General features: G+C 35.6%; 1 protein-coding gene across 1 annotated transcript in view; it reads right to left on the bottom strand.

Moving 5' to 3' along the window:
- LOC103149710 (leucine zipper protein 2) overlaps nt 1–15,475 on the bottom strand; it is a gene marked incomplete at its 5' end in the record, with an annotated part of 37,611 nt that extends 22,136 nt beyond the window's left edge. The window contains 2 exons of the mRNA XM_007569012.2: nt 3,618–3,680; nt 15,383–15,475. Of these exons, the coding sequence (XP_007569074.2) occupies nt 3,618–3,680; nt 15,383–15,475 (156 nt within the window). The remainder of the gene's footprint in view (nt 1–3,617; nt 3,681–15,382) is intronic.
- Between the last annotated feature and the right edge of the window lie 2,886 nt (nt 15,476–18,361).

An 18,361-nucleotide genomic window follows, 5' to 3' on the forward strand; every position in this document is an offset into this window, starting at 1 on the left:
TCCATCCATTCTACCATTTTTTTCTTTAATAATCATATTCAGTTTTTTTTTTTTTTTGAGGATCAGTCATTCAGGGATGATAAATTATGATATATTATTAAATGATATTGAATTAAATTCAGTTCAGTTTATTTACCCGAAAGTGAAAATCCCCAGTATTACTCTTAAAAGTATCACATATTTCTTCCAGTAGGTCTCCTCTCACACAAAGCAGAGTCTGGAACTATTACAAAACTCATTTGTTACTGTTGTGCTGAAGAGAAAATCAGAGCTTAGACATCTTCAGGAGCAGTTCTTTCATAACACACACTTAATTTCTACATCATGGGAGGGAGTTAGATATTTTAGCAAAGATTATATTTTTGAGATTGAAAGATATTTAATTAGATATTTACCACTCCAGTCCAGACAGTGTTGGTCTAAACATTGTTCATGCTTAGGTCTTCATGCTTTACATATCTTCACTCTTGCTTAAACAGTAAAAATTATATTTAGTAAAGAGTACATTTTTGCAATATGTACTTTTGGTATTGAACAATGAGCTCACTATATATTTAAAGGATATGGACATTTTGTAGTGTGTTTTTGTGCTGTATCACAGCACACAGTGATTACATCTATTACACAGAGCATCATCACAAGATAGTCCATTGGGGAGGATGCATGCCTGACCACTCACCCAGAAATGCTGACTTCCAGGGTTAGTGCCTCCAAATCGCAAGCTTCATATTTCTGTGCTGAGTCCATTATAGAGGTTTGAGGTCAGTGGGCCACTAGCTTTTCGGCTATATACAGCATGCAGCTCCATCAGGCCATCGTTTTTTCTTTAGCCTTTTTTCCCTTTCTACGCTCGAGGAAAAACAGCTCTGGGGGCAAATTTAAAACTGGACTGATGGAAGAAAGAAGATATGAAAGCCTGAAAAGAGCTCCTGCTCCAAAAATACTCTCTCAGGGAAATACTGCAAAGGCACTGGCGGTCCTTTCAGCATTTTTGATGGTAAGTGTGAGCAGGAGAGGGGAGACCTGCGTCTTTGAGCTGTTTATAGCTGACACATGATGTAGATGCTGAGTTGGATTTCTGTTGCTGTCTTGAAGTTCTACATACACAACAAAACCACATTAAGTGCAGAACTTCTAACAAGACAGTATGTCCCTATTGTGAATCTGCATTTCTCAGATTTTAAAAACTGAGTATTCCGTTTTTATAGCTCCAACTGTGTTACTTTTCAAAACATAATTCCACTGTGAAGACCCAATAGCGGCTTCACATCGATCGTGTTACAACAAATCTAATGATGTTACTAAACTGTAGTACTGTGTGTACACAATTGATTTAGTTGAAAGCACTGTGTCAATGAGTTGCTTTAACTTTTTATAGAGAACTTTGAAATTAACAGGGTAGCTTTCAACATGACAATCTATTTTAGTAGTCTAAGAACTTTGCAAATAGGAGGAAATAAGAAAATATTTGTTTCAATTCCCCTCAGATTTTGAGGTCATAGTGACTCCTATGCACCTGATGTGTGGCTATTAGCTTCAGGCCATCGCAAATTTAAATTTTTGAGTAAATTTGTTGCTGATATATGGCTCTGATCTCTCTTAGCATTATAAACCTGAATGGCGGTAGAAGCTACGAAAAGTCGAGTGGTAGTTACTACATTATAAAATAATCAATGGGTGAACTGGTTCATGATATTTGTCGAAAATATTTTAAAAGCTAAACAATGTGAGCTGTTTCATGTTATGGGCATCAAGTTGGTTCAGAAAGATTAGGAGGTGAAACTAGTTCTTGCTGCAAATGGAGTTTCTAGACATCAAGGAAGCCAGTGACAATCCTAAATGGTCAGCTTGTGAAAGGGTAGGATGGAAACGTGACACAAAAGGTTTGCTGTACCGTTGAAACACAATCCGTGTGACAAGGTAATTGTGTTTTTTTTTTTAATTGCAATCACCAAAAGCTTGCACTTGAAGCACTGAATGCATTTGAAACGTCAGCAACAAGTTCAAGGCAAACTTCTTACTTTTATTGTTTTGACAAAGGTTATTAGCTACACATTGTGTGTCTGGTGCCACAGATTAAGACTGCTCAGTTATATACCATGAGCACTTTCATTCCTTGGTGCTGGCTTCATTGTTCAAGTACACTTCATTGCAGAATACATTTGGCTCCACTGAAGCATCTGATTGACCAGAGACACCTTTAAAGTGGAATACATCTTTGCAGCCATATCATGAAGCTGTAATGTAACATAATGTAACAGTCCATTAACCCATAAATTAGAATAATAAGTTCTGTTGAGTTCCTTGATCATTCTTATCAGCATGCACTGTGATGTGCTGCAAAATGCTCTTTGATATGGTACAGCAGCTGTCATAACCCATTCAGTTGCTTTCTGCTGGTAGGTTGACTCACATTCCCTCTATGATGTTGATGACATTTACATATCTCAAACTACTCTTTGCCACTTTCTGCTCCTTTGTTGCTCGCTGGGGTTTGGATTGTAGCACATAGGAATTACAGATGAGGTTTCAGCAACAGGAAGATCAGGTTCAGAAAAATGTGAATCATATCTGTTTGACCTTCCCATATGCGGAAAAGAAATCAGGTCGTACCATCAAACAAGGCTGACTATTTCAATGGAAAAGAAAAAAAAAAATGCTCAAATTACTCTCTTGCCTTTATGATTGCAAACCACGTCTTCAGCATAAATATTAAATGTTTGACATTGAGAAATAAAGTTCTTTTACCTGAGTGACTGATCCAGTTTAGAGACAGTGATTTACAAGATCTGACAGGAGCTGAACAAGTCAATACATTCATCATTCACGGAACAAAAGCAGACCAAAGATCAGAACACCCAGCGACAATAAATTCAGCTTTAGAGCTAATAGAAAATGTAGTCTGCTATCAATTCACCTTTTTTTAAATCATATCTATCTCCATATATTATAACTTTAAAGCATCAAAATGCACATTTATAAGGAGGCATTACAGGCCATTTTTGCAGAAATATGGACTGACATTTTACCACTACAAACAAGGCCGGAAAGGTCAGTTTGTGTACCCGTGAATGCCGATAAATATTACGTGCTCACTCAGATATGAGAACATTTAGTCCTCACAATACAGAAGAGGCAGACAAGTAAGTGAAATTGGCCACCAGTTGTTTTTTTTTTTCTTTATTTACCACTGCTCATATTCTGCTAACAAAGGTAGCACACGAGTAATGGATATCTGATTCCTTGAAACAAGGACCTCCCAAGGAAATACAGGAAAACATGGTGTCATATGTAATTTGGGTCAAGAAAATTCTCATTTATGAGCTTACGTAATTCTGCATTATCATCTGTTGTCGAGAATGGTCAACCACAAACCTTGTTTGATTGAAAGGGATGAGTCGTATCATGCAGAGGCAAAATCAGAGAACAAGATTTAGCAGTATGTGGTTTAAGAGACGGCCAATTGACTTTGCAGGCTGCTGTCTGGCTGCAGGCAACTTTGTAATTGCCAGCTGAATTAATTGGAGTACCGTCTGTGATGGGATCATTTTTTTTTTTCAAGGTAAGTGTTTACCTCTAGTCTGTTACAAAGCCACCCACCTTCAGTTTGAGCTTACCTTAAAAATTAAATCCTTTTTCCCGTACCGCAGTTCTTTCAGTTGAGCCTGGATTTTTTTGGACTGCAAGGGAAAGATAAGAAAATAAGTGTTAGCTTATTTAAATAGCAAAACTGGTTTGAGATGTAGCTGGATTCTGCAAGCTGCAGCAGAAGAGTCCTTTGTGAGTGTTCCCTGGGCAAAGCTCTGGCTTAAAGAAAGGCCCTACTGAGAGGAAGAAAACATCAAATCTGCCCTTCACTGAACTGCATAGTACACAGAATAATGCAGTCATGCAGTGGCTTCTTGCCCACTGTCTAAGTCTGAATTCTTACTGCCCCCACACATGCGACTGCCGCCGTCGCTACATACTTGCGGGTTTTTACATTGTGACTGGCTCTGGCCCATTATTGGGTAGCAACACACATAAACAAAGAGGTTCTTCACTGCCAACTACCCTCAGCATGAACAGCGTCCAGAGCTGCCTGACATTCACTCTGCTGTTTCACATCACTGGGCACAACCTAACACAGGGGCTGTCTCTTAGTCATACTGCCATCCTCAAAACTGCTTATATTGTAAGGACACTGAAAGCCTTCAAATGGAGCCCTTTGGTTTCTGACAACAACTTATGACACCAAAATATTTTTAAGTTAGGTATGCACTGTAAACTATGGAAGGCCGAGGAGGCAAGTGTGAAAAGAAATTAAGGATCACTCTGACAAAAATGTTCTTTTTCTCACAGGTATAAATCATTTCAACAAGTAAAGAGTTCTAAAGGAGGGATCATAAGTTTTTTTTTTTTTTGTTTTTTTTTTCTAAACTTAAAAATCCTTTTTTAAGCCAAAAAAAAATGTTGTAAGATATAAATTGAGAGAAATTGCATCCATTCACAGAAGACCTTCCAAGTTCTAAATCCACTTGAAAACATTTGGGGATGAATGTAAATGAAGATTAAAAAAACAAATTTCAGTTGCAGAAAGTGAATGCTCTTTCTGAAGCCATAGTTGCGTCATGGAGCAACAGTTTGAGCAGCCTCCCGCAAACACTTAATATAAAACGTCCTTAAACAGGTTTTTAAAGTAATCAACAAAAACAGCAGGACTGTTCATTGCTGAATTATTTTATTGACATATTTAATTGCATGTTAGAGGGATTTTTTTTCTAGAACGACATGCTTTTGTTTCATTCTGCATTTCAGAACTGAGAAAGAGGATTTGAGAAAAATCAATTTGCTTCTTTCAAAAATGAAAAAAATAAATTCTGCAGAAAGCCAGAAAAGCTTAAAAACAAAATGAAAGGCAAAACAGATTGGACTCAGAAGATGAAAAAGATTATTTTTTCCTGCTTGCATTTTAGGGCCAAGCAAAGCACAAGTAAATAATCTGTTGAGAAAAATGTACTATTTTACCTCAGATATGCAAAGAGTAATTATTTTATCATCATTTTAGGCATGTTACAAAAAAAAAGAAATGCTGCAAAATTATTTGTCTTTTTGTCAGTTCACTGTGTTGCGATGAGCTCAGTTGCAATGAACCATAGACATCTGCACCGAGTCTTAACTTATAAATCGGAAAGTCTGAATATACTGACTTTTCTGAATTGTTTTGCCATCTCCTTTACCCTGGAGAATTACAGCAGTATTTTCCTTTATTTTTTGACTAAAATCCTTCACACACGAGGCCTGCATCCTCAACAGTTTTTCAAAAACAGTCAAAATACAGTGACACTGTGTTTTGGAGCTTGTTGTAGTTTAACATCTTTCCCAAACTTTTTTAAGAGAAGTCTCACGAAATGTGTCACTGTGAGTCATCATCCCTGGGAGGTCGATGACAGAGCTGTTAGATTTCAGCAGTCTGTCCAAAGGACAGACATAAACAGAACAAAGTGTGTCTTCATCTCTTTTCATCCAAAAGGTTTACTGTTTAATAATTAATGACAAGCTCTCAAATATGGAGACAGTTGTAGAGTTTAGTAATATCATTAATTTGGATTGTTTTTGGTGAAGCACTTATTGTTGTCTGTTCAGCCCCAAGGTTACAGGCTTATTAGGAATTGTTACTATAAAATCTCTAGTTTTCTGAAGCCACCCACTACAGTTATTTTTGAAATCAAATTAACTTCTATTACATTTTTTGGCACCTCAATTAACTCATGGAATAATGGTAAAGGAAACATTTTGCATTTAGTAGCTCTTTATAGGTTGTTACTTTTAGATATGCTTTTAATTTGACAAACAAGCCTCACTGGGATGTGTACTCTAAATTATTGAAAATGACTGCAGCTGTAATTAAACTGTTGCATTAAAGATGTGCTGGTAGTCCTACTCTTACAGGCTGTAAACCAGCCCTTTTTAAAGCTTTGATTAATATTATTACATGCAATTATAGATGTCAAGGATGAATAAAGTATGTATTTAATTGTTTTGATTATTTAGAAATATGCGTCTTTGCTGGAGACCATCCAACCATTCAGGTAAAAGCAAAATTCTAGCTGGAATTCATTAGAAATGAAATTGCGAAAACATAAATTTTTTTTTACTGTGGAACTGGACCACATTTATAAAAATCACCCAGTGGAAAACATTAAGAACAAGCAAATGTAATTCTGGAAGGTCCTTCAAGGTTTTACAATCAGAAATCTCCTTTACCTAGCAGTTTTAATCAAGCTTAAAATAACTGCTAAAACACTTCCCACATTCTATTTCATGATTGAAAACTTTGCAGATTTCTGAATTTAGTTTATATTTACATTTAAGCAAAGGAAAGTCATGTTAGCAAGTCTCTGCAGAAATGTTAGAAGGATCTAACAGTTTTATTTTTGATGCAGCCTCAGAAAAGCTGTTTCTTAAAGCGTTCTCCAGTATTATACAAAAATTGATGCTTTTTCTTTAAGACAATAATGCTTATTTTTTTTTGTATTGTGACTCACAAAAATGACCCAATTTTAGTTCATCCGTCTGAAGATGAAAAAGAGAAAAGAAATACTGTGAAATGTCCAAAGTACATCCTCCCAGAAGTATTGTGACTTGTCAACATTTATTTTAGGAAACTCCAGTCATACTCTTTTATGCCTCTAGTTCAAAAGTGGGGTCTTGCTGGGTCTTCTTCCTTGGAGCCCACTTTCATTCAGAAAGCAAAGAGACATTGTTGTTCCTTCATTTTGAAGTTGAGATTGTGTCTTGTTTTGAGGTTTTGTGTGTCTGTTTTCCAACAATTTAAACTATTCACTTGGGAGGCTCTGAATACAGTTTTTTTCTCTTGTTCAAGGAAGAAAAAAAAAAAAACAATGAACTCACAACAATAAATTCAAAGTGTTTTACATTTAAGCCAAAGTGAAAGCACAAACATACATAATAGAACAAAGACCACACAAGCAACAAAAAAGCAGAAAAAACTGCTTTTTGTTTGAAATCTCAAACAAATTTACCATTGTATTGTGACTCCATGACAACCAATTTCAAATCTGTAGATTGTGGTGCTGAGTTGCAGTGTTTTTTTTTTCCTGCTGATCACAAAAGACTCAAGGTATTTCTTTTACATACTTCTTAGGACCTTCTGTGGGGCTCAGTTCTATTCTACTCATGTGGAGGTCTCTATTGGTAACACAGCAAGATTTTAAAGAGGTTGTAAGTATGGTCAATGCAATCATTTTAATTTCTAACATATTGCTTAAAAACATGAACAATACTAAATTTGCAACAGAATTTACTTTTAGTTTACATTGTCCTTAAAAGCTGAGAATAATGACACTAACTGAAAATATTTTGCAGGGAGAATGTTGTAAACTTAATGACGACCAGTGCATCTTGTTTCTCATGGTTGCTCATGATTAGTTTTTGAAAGTTGTGTCTTATAATAAATTGTATTTCAGAAGATGGGATTATAACACTTAAAGAAGACTACATGTAGTTTGAGCCAAATATGTTCTATTTAATAAGGTATGAGTTGGGTTGGTTCGACTATACACAATATTCCTATTAGACGTGAACTAGATCAGTTTGTCTTGTTGGTGCATTTTGATTACATTTGCTGTGCATTTGTTCAAAATGGCACAGTATTAGCAAATGTTTTCAATCAATATTTTTGAAATGCTTGACATTTAACAATCAGATGATGTTTACTGAAATCTATTTCTCAATTTTTGTATTTGCAGAATCATCAGGGGTCTTTATTTTATACAGAAAAACACAGCAAATGACCGCAATCTGAATCTCAAATTAGGGAAGGAAATCTTCTAGTACCTATTGTGTCTAAAGTAGGACGGCATGACCAAAGAAAACCTTTCAGTGGTGAAAATACTGGTGAATATTGTGACAAAGACATTACTTGCCGTTTAAGCCTATTTTTGTGTTTTCCCTCTTTCTCATCTGTGCCTCTATTGCTCTGGGGCCTTTATTATTTTGAGCATTGTCATTTGTGTCCATAGTGAGCATCTGCTTCCATGAAACTGTCCAACTGAGTAAATATAATGTGTTGGCATGTAAAATGCAACTGTATCAGCCTGTGAACTATATAAAATGCATTTGAATTGTTCAGGTTATTTATATATCTTCTGTTTAACAGTATGGTTTCCAAAAGTTTTTTTTTTTTTGTTTTGTTTTGTTTTGTTTTTTCTTCTGTATCTTTCATGATGCAGTTCCCTGGAGATATGGGCCTTATAAAGCCGACAGTAATTATTTCTAACATGGATGGCTGGAAAACAACTACTGTCAGCAGGATTTTACATTATGTTTGAAGGCTGTCTTTTAGAAGTAAATGCGTTATGTTTCACATTCCTCCAGTGAAAGCAGTGAGGTATGTTTTGTTTGTATTTTATTTGTATTACAAGCCTCTGTTCTTTTATGTGAATATGTTTTTTTGTTTTTTTTCAAGGTCATCCAGAAGACCCATTGCATCTGTAATAAAGGGAGATGCTGAAATAAAAAACTAAAAATCACCTATCAAGGCTTTGCTAAACTGTTTTCATGAGGTGGGGGTCTGATACATAAAGTTTATTATACTTGAATTATATTGCCCAACAATTATTGCAGTCTAAAAAGACCTTTGTAAGATTAATATTGCAAACACTTATATGGCAATACTAGTATACAATATATTGTGTAGTTCAATTATCCAGTAAATGTTTTGTTCCTTTTATCTACACACAAATGTGTATACATTAACATAAAACATAAGTTTTTCCCTCAGTACACTTTCTAGAAAGAAGTGACTTCTCTTATTTGAGTTTGTTTTACCATAAATTGTCCATGTGGAACAACACAAACAATCCCCATGACAAACAGATCCAAAGGTGACAGCACACAAATTGGCAGTGGTACTTAATCAAAAAAATGCAGTTATCCCCACCTTATGCTGAATTTTTAAATGCAACAGGAGTGCAGCATGGTCATAGAACTACACAGTCTAGCAGTGAGTAGCTGACGGCTAAATGCTCACAGACTCAACTATTATACTTCAATCATTTCTGTCAGAGTAATTTGATTTATTCAATATGAACAGTGAATGAGGTAGACAACCATAGCCATACATTTATATTAACCACAGATTCAGCCTTTGTACACTCCCTACGGATGGACAAATTGCATTGCAGGATATATCATACGGCAGTGAATGCACATTTCCCAAACAACGTGCTATCAAAGCTGCCAAACATCAAACAAACCATGGGAAGATCTTACTGTGATTTTTCTTTCCTGAAAGAGGCCTGGGGCATCCTAATGTTACATGGCATTTAACATTATCACTTATCATCATGTTGGTGCCTCCTGGAAGGCTTAATAAATCTGCAATTGGGCTAAAACTTGAAAGTGCAAACACACACAAAAAAAGACATAAATGGGGTAATGTGATTGACATAGATACTTATCCATTAGAGTTCTTAAATCAAAAGCAGAAAATGGCTGCAATATCCACTTTTTGTAATTGCACATTTTAATAATTCCTTTCAGCCATGTGTCAGAAATTAAATAGGTGTTAGTCTGAAAAAAAAAACATACATCAGATTTCTGCCCGTCTACCTATAAATTTACTGATAAATTACAACATTATTGGCAAATTAATTTATTTAAACTTTTTAAACATATGATAGATTCAATACTCACTGAGTGATTTTTTAAAATTGTTATTCTGATTTATATCTAATACAATTTTAAAATCAATTTTTCAAAACATTTCAAAATAAATCAGTGAAATGAATGTTTAATACAAAAATGTCTCATGAGCAAGACTACTGACATGATTCCACTGACACCGTCCACAAGGCAGATAAACTTAGAAGTTTACCAATAAATAAGCTGGCTGCTTCGAGAGAAAGCTTGGGGGACATTTACAAGACTTGAACCATGACTGGAGTCGATCCCACAAAATTCACCAAACACAGATATATTTGAGCTGTAAATGTCTCGATCCTTATATTAACTGCTAAACCAAAAAAAAAAATCATCTTGTGTTGGCAAAGCAGAAGTAAAACTAGATAGTTGTTCAGTGCTCCAAAGGAATCTTTTTAAAATGAAAGTAAAGAGAAAAGGAGGACACAGATTTAGCATTTCAACTTGAATTTCATTATCCCAGAGCCTAGAGGAGGTGTAGATGGCACACAATCCAAGTTGCTTGCGGAGCAAATGTTAATCTCCATGATACATTAGTTTCACTTATTGCATTGAATAACTAAAACCAGTTAATGTTTTCTGTTATTCAATCTTATTGAGATGGAACAGTTTTAATGGAATAATTCATTGTTTTCTATCAATCGTTTGACAAACAAAAAGTAGTTTGTAAAGACCTTTCTGTCTCTCTGACAGTTATTCACCGTCTCTTTTTAATAAAGGTGCTAGGAGCATTTATCAAAATAAAGTTGTGGGACTGGAGAGATTTTCTTCAAAGCTCATTAATTGTCCCCAATATCTAAAATGATAATGACACGAAGCTTCATTCAAAAAGCCCTGCAGAATTAATTACACAAGGCCATTCACCTTGAAATGTGTCATTACATGAAATCCTCCTAAATCTGCAGTTTTATATTTTATCCCTCTTTGTAATTTTTCGAAATAAGTGCTGTTGAATGGATGGATGAATAGCTGGATGGATGGATGGATGGACAGATGAATAGCTGGATGGATGGATGGACAGATGGATGGATGGACAGATGGATGGATGGTTTCCATGGATGTTTCAGTTAAATCCTGATGCATGAATTCAACGTAATTTCAGTGATAACAGCTCTTACGCTGAAGTGTGAAAACATCATTCTTCACCATCATGACTGTGCAGCAACACCATAAATTTGACAGAGGAGGGAAAGGGGTGATAAATTCATGCAGATGTGAAACAGATTAAAGGGCATCTCAAATGCCATTTATCTCCCTCCTTTAGCAAATGGTTCTAACTTTGACACTGAATCAAGGTTTCTCAGCTATCAGATGTTTCCCTTGAGCGCATCAGCAGCACTTTGATATGTTCTGTGACATTTACATAATGAACTGATAAAACGCAAAATAGTCAGAAATGTATAGCAGGTAGTGCTGAATATCCTTGAAGGTTTTCTTTCCAGTTTGAATAAAGGAGCAGGATTTGTGGTTTTATGTGATTGCTAAAGTGAAATAACTGATTCAGCCGCCTGTGAGTGGCTTTCTTCGTTGTGTCTCTTTCAAATTTGGCAAGAGTTCTTTCTGACTCCGAGTCAAGAGATTATGTTTGAATACCATCAATTCTTCCACTTTGGTTTCAGAACTAATCATGAGTAATATATCAATTAAGTATCAGTTTAGTGCCAACACATTCATAAATGATCTTTCCTTTTGAGAAATAAGCATTGCTCAAATGTTCACAACTTTAGAACAACACTTTGTTTAAGAACCTTTTTTTTTAAATAACACCATTTTGTCTGGTATAAGTCTATCACCATCCCACAATTTGGCTTGGAAATATTAATTCATTTGTCCACAGCCTTTTTTATGTGATCCAACAGGTCTTGTGTCTTTTTTACTTTTTTGTTTAGGTCATTCTAAGAATTTAATCTATTTCTCATGAAGACATTTACCTAATGAGTTGGATGTATGAATCTGATACCAAAATATCTAACCCCATACAGAATAGTTTGTTATTTTACCAATCTTGAAAAAATAACCTCAGTTCCATTTAAAGAAAAAAACAAAAAAAAAACATATGATGTTGCCACTGTGAAGATTCCTGGTAATTATGATGCCCAGGCTTGTTTGTGTGGCAGACATACATCACTGAGTGGGAAAACAAAAGAACATCCCATGATGAGCATTTGATTAGATTCACTGTCTTTGGTTAAATGTGCAAACTCAACTGGACATCACACTTAATGAACATTTTACTGTTACATTATTTCACTTTACATTCACTTGTACAGGACATGTGTCACATTAAAGCTGGAGAAAGGCTTGAAATTAGTTATCAAAGTGTTATGTTTTAGCCCACAAAGTGGTTTTTGCTGTTGTTTCTATTAGATGAATGGGTGAGTAAAAGGTTTATCCATGTCCAAAGGACGACTCTCTTTTCTTGGAGATGCACTTGTAGTCTTTACATTACTTTAAGGATTTTTTTTTTCTGTTTGCTTTCATTTTCTTTTATTATTTGAATTGATTAACTCTAATGCCTTGACAATATTCTCATTTAAAATTAATTTAAAATGTAAACACATAGCACCTAGACCACAATGTATTCAATGAATATAATAAACATGTAGAAGTGGCACTATGAACAGATGGTACCTAGCCAAAATGTGGGGTTCTAGTAGGTGTAGCTCCTTGAATAGCTCAAACAAACTTGAGGCAAAAAAGGTGTTGCTTGTAATTACCTTTAGCAATTGTTTTTCAGGCTCAGAGACCATCTCTTTCTGTCAGTCTGTGGTAATTACAGTGTGATTACAGGTTCAGTCGGTAACCCTTTCCCTTAAAACATAAATAACTTTCTAGGATTAAAGTCGAAGCATGGAACAATTTCCTCTCACTGATTTACTTCAAAAGCCAAAGTCTGGTAAGGGAATTGAAGACAGTGACCTCCATCTACCTGTTTTCAGGAAAAGTCTGCAAGCTATTTGCTGCCTTAAAGACCTTAAAGTCCAGCAACTGTGACTAAAGTTCTTTTGACAATAATCAGAAAAATACAGAGTGATTTTTCTTCATGATATCAGTTGAATAGACATTATCTGTATTAGCTACAAGGAAAATTTATCCCTTTTTCAACCATTTGCCTAACAAAAAGTTGGCTCAGTAAATAATGACCCGCAGATTCAGTCAGAACTTTTCTGTTGCCTTTCTACTCTTTCCAACACTTGAAGTGTTCCAATCAGCCGGGCTGCATCGCAAAATGTGCTATCATCTTCTCAGGGTTTGAATATGTGATGATAGCAAAGATAAGCTATCGCTGGCAACATGTCAGTGAGTTCAGCTTGAAGATTTTTGAAGGAAAGAGGCCAGAATTTTTAACTCCAATTTTCCATGTCTCAGTGGGAGTGTGGGAGCAACCTTAGCTTTGGAGCTGACTTCAGAGCTGATGAAAAGCTCCTCAACATCAAAAGCTCCCAAACTCAGTGTTCTCTTTGAGGGCTTTAGAGATCTAACTTCACGTGGTGTTGACTACTCAGATTAGTCCATTATTGCTGATGCATTTCAAGCCAAAGTGGGATTTTCCAGTCATACAATTCCCAAGATAATACTGATGCATGACCCAAAATTAATTATCCCCCCAAATTCCTTAATGCAGTGAGATGTGACTGCCACGATGGGGAATTGTAAATAATAAAAACATTTTTAACTCTAGAGCAAGAGTTATTGAAAAATATACCAGAAACCTATGAAGTTTGATTTAATCACCATAGAAAAGTTTCCCTTTTTTCTGCCTATTAGAAAATACCAAGTTTATTATGAGTCACTAAAAGTCCAGCAACAATTTTCTTGTGATAATTTTTGATGAGTTTATTCAAGTACAAACAATTTAAATGAATGAATAGAGAGTCACTATGCCTTGTAAAAGTCTTAGGATCCCTTGAATACATTTCTTTTTTTTTTGCAATCATAAGATATGTTTTTCAGACTATTGCTTTCAAAGTTATTTTATTTTTTCACAAAGAAAAACATGAAAAGTGGGACATGCATTCATATTTAACTGCTTTTACTCTTTTGCCACTAAATAAAATTAATTTCAGCTAAACTCCTTCAAAGTTCACCTATTCAGTAAACCAAGTCCAACTGTGTGAAATGTATTCCTTGATAAACATGAAAGAAAAGTGTTCTGGTCAGACCAAAACTGAGCCTTTGGCCTACATGGAAGAGAATATGATGGCTTAGGTCAATTCACATTCAAGTTTAAGTATGACCTAGTTAAAGTCCAGCCAAAAGTTGAAAACTTGTGTTTGCAGAAGCTTGCTGAGCTTGAACTATTTTGCAATTAAAGACGGGTAAAAACTTGTATGTATAAATGCACATTTTCAAAACTGTAATTGCAGTAAAAAGTTATTTTATAAAGTATCACACCAGCCTTTCCAAAGGTAGATATTTGAAGGACTCTCATTATTTATGAGTTTTTTTTTGTTTGTTGTTTTTTTTTTGCACACTAACATCAGCAAACTGGTCACAATTAAAAATCGCTCAAACTTAGATTTCACTTCAGAGGTCTGACCTAGAGTCTCTCAGTTACAACAGCAGTTATCAAGCTGCCCACATTATCGCTGTAAAAATTTAAATAATTCCATAAACTCTACAAGAAAAGGTCGGGAGTTTCAACAAAACAACCATAACTATAAATGCTGCGATTACACAGCAAAAATCAGCAGTGATGTGAGCATGTCATCAGGATGCCTGCTAGACCCGCTGTCTTGTACAAGACTTCACGGCTAAATTACAGCATAAGCTTCGGTCAGCAGGAAGGTAAAAGGCAGCAGTCAAAAGCTCAAGGCTTCAATGAGGATGTGAACTCCCTGGACTGTGCTGACTATGGCAACTGGCAGCAGAGTCGAAGCACGAAGAGATGAAAAGTGACAGCGAAAATGACACAGACGAACCTCACTCAAAGCTGCTCTCGCTGCAACTATAGCTCCTCAGATTGCACTGCGCAGCAATCAAATGGCTGACAGTTAGGTACAAGTTGCTCTGAAATTCACTAGACAGGCAAAACCAAGCAAGTTTATGTCCATGTCTGAACTCTAGAAGAATGTATAAGTGACAGATAGAAAGAACAGAGTTAAGAGATGTAGCACTTGCTGAGATCGCCTGGAAAAAAAGACTGCAGATGCAAACAAGTACAAATAGTTATGAGAGACTAACGCACAAACTACTGTTAAAAGTTACATTGTAAATGGTCTGGAGAGCAGCAATTTGAACCTAACTTCAGCTTTTATGAACATTCCTTCCTGAAAATGTGATTATGGAGCATGTTGATGTAAAAACAAACCTTAATTTTAGCAGCTAATGCTGTCAATACATAATGCTCACATTTAATATCGGTGGGTGGACAGCCAACAAAAAGTATGCAGATGTTATCCAAACAATAACATACCCAAGGCTGAGTAGAACCTCAAAAGAAATTCACCAAAAACAGATTTTTCAAATTTGTTTTGTATATATATATATTTTTGTTTACATATCTTAAGCTTAAGTTTGGCTAATTTTAAAGCTGTTATCTGTTTTGTTGTACTGTTTGCTTGCAAGAAAACAAGTACTGATCATAATCTCTTTTGAATTCCTCTAAGTCTGTTATCAGAAATAATAATATGGAGCTCAGAAATGACTGCCTTTGTAAAACAGAAAAAACCCTTACCTCTTCAGCATATGCATCGCAAAGTTTGTTTCCAGAGAGTAGTTTATTCTTTAGGCTCTTGTTCTGAAAAACAGAAAAGAAAAAAAAATGGCATTAACTTCTGCACAGTATGTTCTTTTAGCTTCCTTTTTTTTAGCTTACAAAAGCACTTTGACTCAGTGTGCTACCATTTGTCCAGACCCACATTTTGCTGCAAAGAAACTTTGGCAGCAAGTGCTTGGTTAGTTCTCATTTTCAGGCAAGACCAAAGAGCAGTCACAGATGCAATTGCTTAAAGGGTTCACAGATATAAAAGCTTTTGAAAGGAGGAAGGTGTAGTTCAGGGTTTCAACCTAGTTCAATCTAGAATTAAAATCATTTGCAAACCAGAGGACAGATGCAATGTGTGAGTTTGAATATTAAAATCTTGCCGTATCACATTGATGCACGAGAGCAAATTACAAAAGATTTGTTTCAAATATGAATAATATTTTGTAAATTTCTATAAACTTAAATAACTCACAAACATGTTGAGCTTTTTATTTGTATCCACCACCATGCAATGTGTGATTCGCAACAAAAGAATGCAACCCAGATTTTTAAAAATGTGACTCTTGACTTTTTTTTTAAATCTGTTATTTTCTCAGTTGGAATCATAGTACAACAAAACAATTCATAGTTTAGTCAGGAAAGACCCTGATTTTGAAACAGGAAGGTCACATGTAAAGACAGCAGAGAATTCTCGCCACAGGCTTGATGTGAGATGACACGCCACTAAGATCTTTTTTCTCTGAAGTTGGTCTGAAAATATCCGCTCCACGTTCTTTAAGGGGGAAATTTGCAAATGACACAGCTGGGAGAGAGCATGCTGAGGCAGAAGAAAATAAAGCCTGAAAGTGATGAGAGCAATTTAAGAGGAACAAAATTTTCCTTTATAATTGGCAATGATCTGTTAGTATGAGTTTTGCTTAAGTAACTTAATGCTTAGCCTAAAACACATTCAGATCTTGAGATGACAATGACCCAATAAAACAGCACAATCAGCCATGACAAAAACTTCACCAGGGTATATGGGGAACTAAAATTGGACTGTTCCCAGCATCTGCATTAGGGAGAAAGCCTTTTAGACAGTCTCTGTTGTGATTTAAAACTAAACTGACTATCCCTCAGAAATCTTAGGAAAGAATGCTGCTTGGGAAAAAGAAGCACAATTCAGGAAATATGATATGTTAAACAAGCTTTACACTTGTTTATTTTTTCTTTAGTCTGCAGATAAAAAAACAGAAGAATAAAATCATATTACATCTACAAGTATCTGCATGCTTTTATAATTTTGATGCATTCTTTGAATGCTCTGTTACTCTTCTCTTTCTCTTGGTTAAAGCTGAAAAAAATGTCCATATGGATGTCTCTGTGGTGTTTCTGTAAATCCTCTAATTACCTTCTCCTAGTTAAAGCCCTTTTGTAGAAAAGTATGGGACAAAAGATGTTGGGAGCTCTTTTGTTATTGTTTAATTCAGCTCTATTTGTTTTAATGTAGTCTTTCTGTATAGTGTGAAATTATCGCACATTATATAAAAGGCACAGATTCAGTTTATATACATAACTTTAAATTATGCATATAAACTGTATATAAACTGTGCCTGAATGACTGAATGAATCATACAGACAGATTCAGTCAATTACAAGTATTCACATTTGAGTCTAGTTATAAAGCACTGCATTCAAGTTCACTTTATTATGTCAATATGCAAAACGTTGGGAAATCCAGCTGATTGCATAGAGTTGCTGATTTTGCAAACAATCCCTCCACCTGAACAAAAATATGATAACAGTGGACTGCTGTTTCCATCAAGTCATTAATTTTGCAGCAATATTATACTGGACCTTTATATTTTGACAACGGAGATGAGAAATAGGTTAGATTCATGTAGTGTCTGTTCATTGTTTCTAAATTGCCAGCCTCACGCCAGCCTCAACAGCATACAAGAGATTTAGCATATGTGTTTCAGAACTTTGGATCTTTTTCTCGCTGAAGTGAGAGGGGTGTGAATAAAAACAGGATGTTAAGATGGCATCTACACACATACATAAAAAAAAAAGCACTCAAGAGATTTTCAAATGTTTGTGTGAGAATAAGGACATCAAATAGAGCCTTTGAATACAAAGGTGAGTTGGATAGACATGCAATTGTGTTTTTTGAAACCACAGGGAGAAACAATGTTAAAAGAGATCAATTTACCCCTGGAAATGTATATTTGACTGATGCGCTTTAAAGCTGTATACCACATGGACACAGCTACTCTGACATAAAATGAACAGTCAGAATCAGACTTCTGGATGAAACATATGCAGTAAAAATATGCTCTTGGTGGGGAAAGCGTCTAGAGATTGAGAAATAAATAAACCGTCAAGTCACAATTCCCAACAAAGATGAAACAGTCCAGTGACACTGTATTTGAACACACACACTCCTCACCAATATGTGCACAGATTTTTGGAAATATTAACAAGCTTCTGGAGAAAATTGAGTCTAGCTTTATCAATGTAAGGCCATATTTTTTTGAAGCTGTCATGCATATTGCATGTGACGATTTTGGAATGCTTCATCACAACTACACACATACGGTGTACCAGACTCCTCAACAAACACACTAGAGGCACACTGAGCTGAGGTAATGAGCTGCATTGGCAGCTGTTTTGTGATTCAGTGAGGCAAAACTGCTCAAGCATCACTTCCACACAGGACTACCTTCTATCGTCCCTACAGTGGGACCACCATCTGAGGACACGTGGAACTGGCAGCTATCGTAAAATGTGAGGTAGCTTAGCCTCAGGACATACCGAGAGTGAAAATTAGATCTTTTGGAGTCAGAAAGTCAAAGAGCATTATGCAAAATAAAACACACCGAGCTGCATGTGTCATAACGTGTTATTCTTTCAGCACTGCCATCCTCTGGATCTAAAAGATTTGGGTACTGCTTGCTAATTCATTTATTT

The sequence above is a fragment of the Poecilia formosa genome, unplaced genomic scaffold, assembly GCF_000485575.1.
Source record: "Poecilia formosa unplaced genomic scaffold, Poecilia_formosa-5.1.2 Scaffold234, whole genome shotgun sequence".
Classification (NCBI taxonomy): domain Eukaryota; kingdom Metazoa; phylum Chordata; class Actinopteri; order Cyprinodontiformes; family Poeciliidae; genus Poecilia; species Poecilia formosa.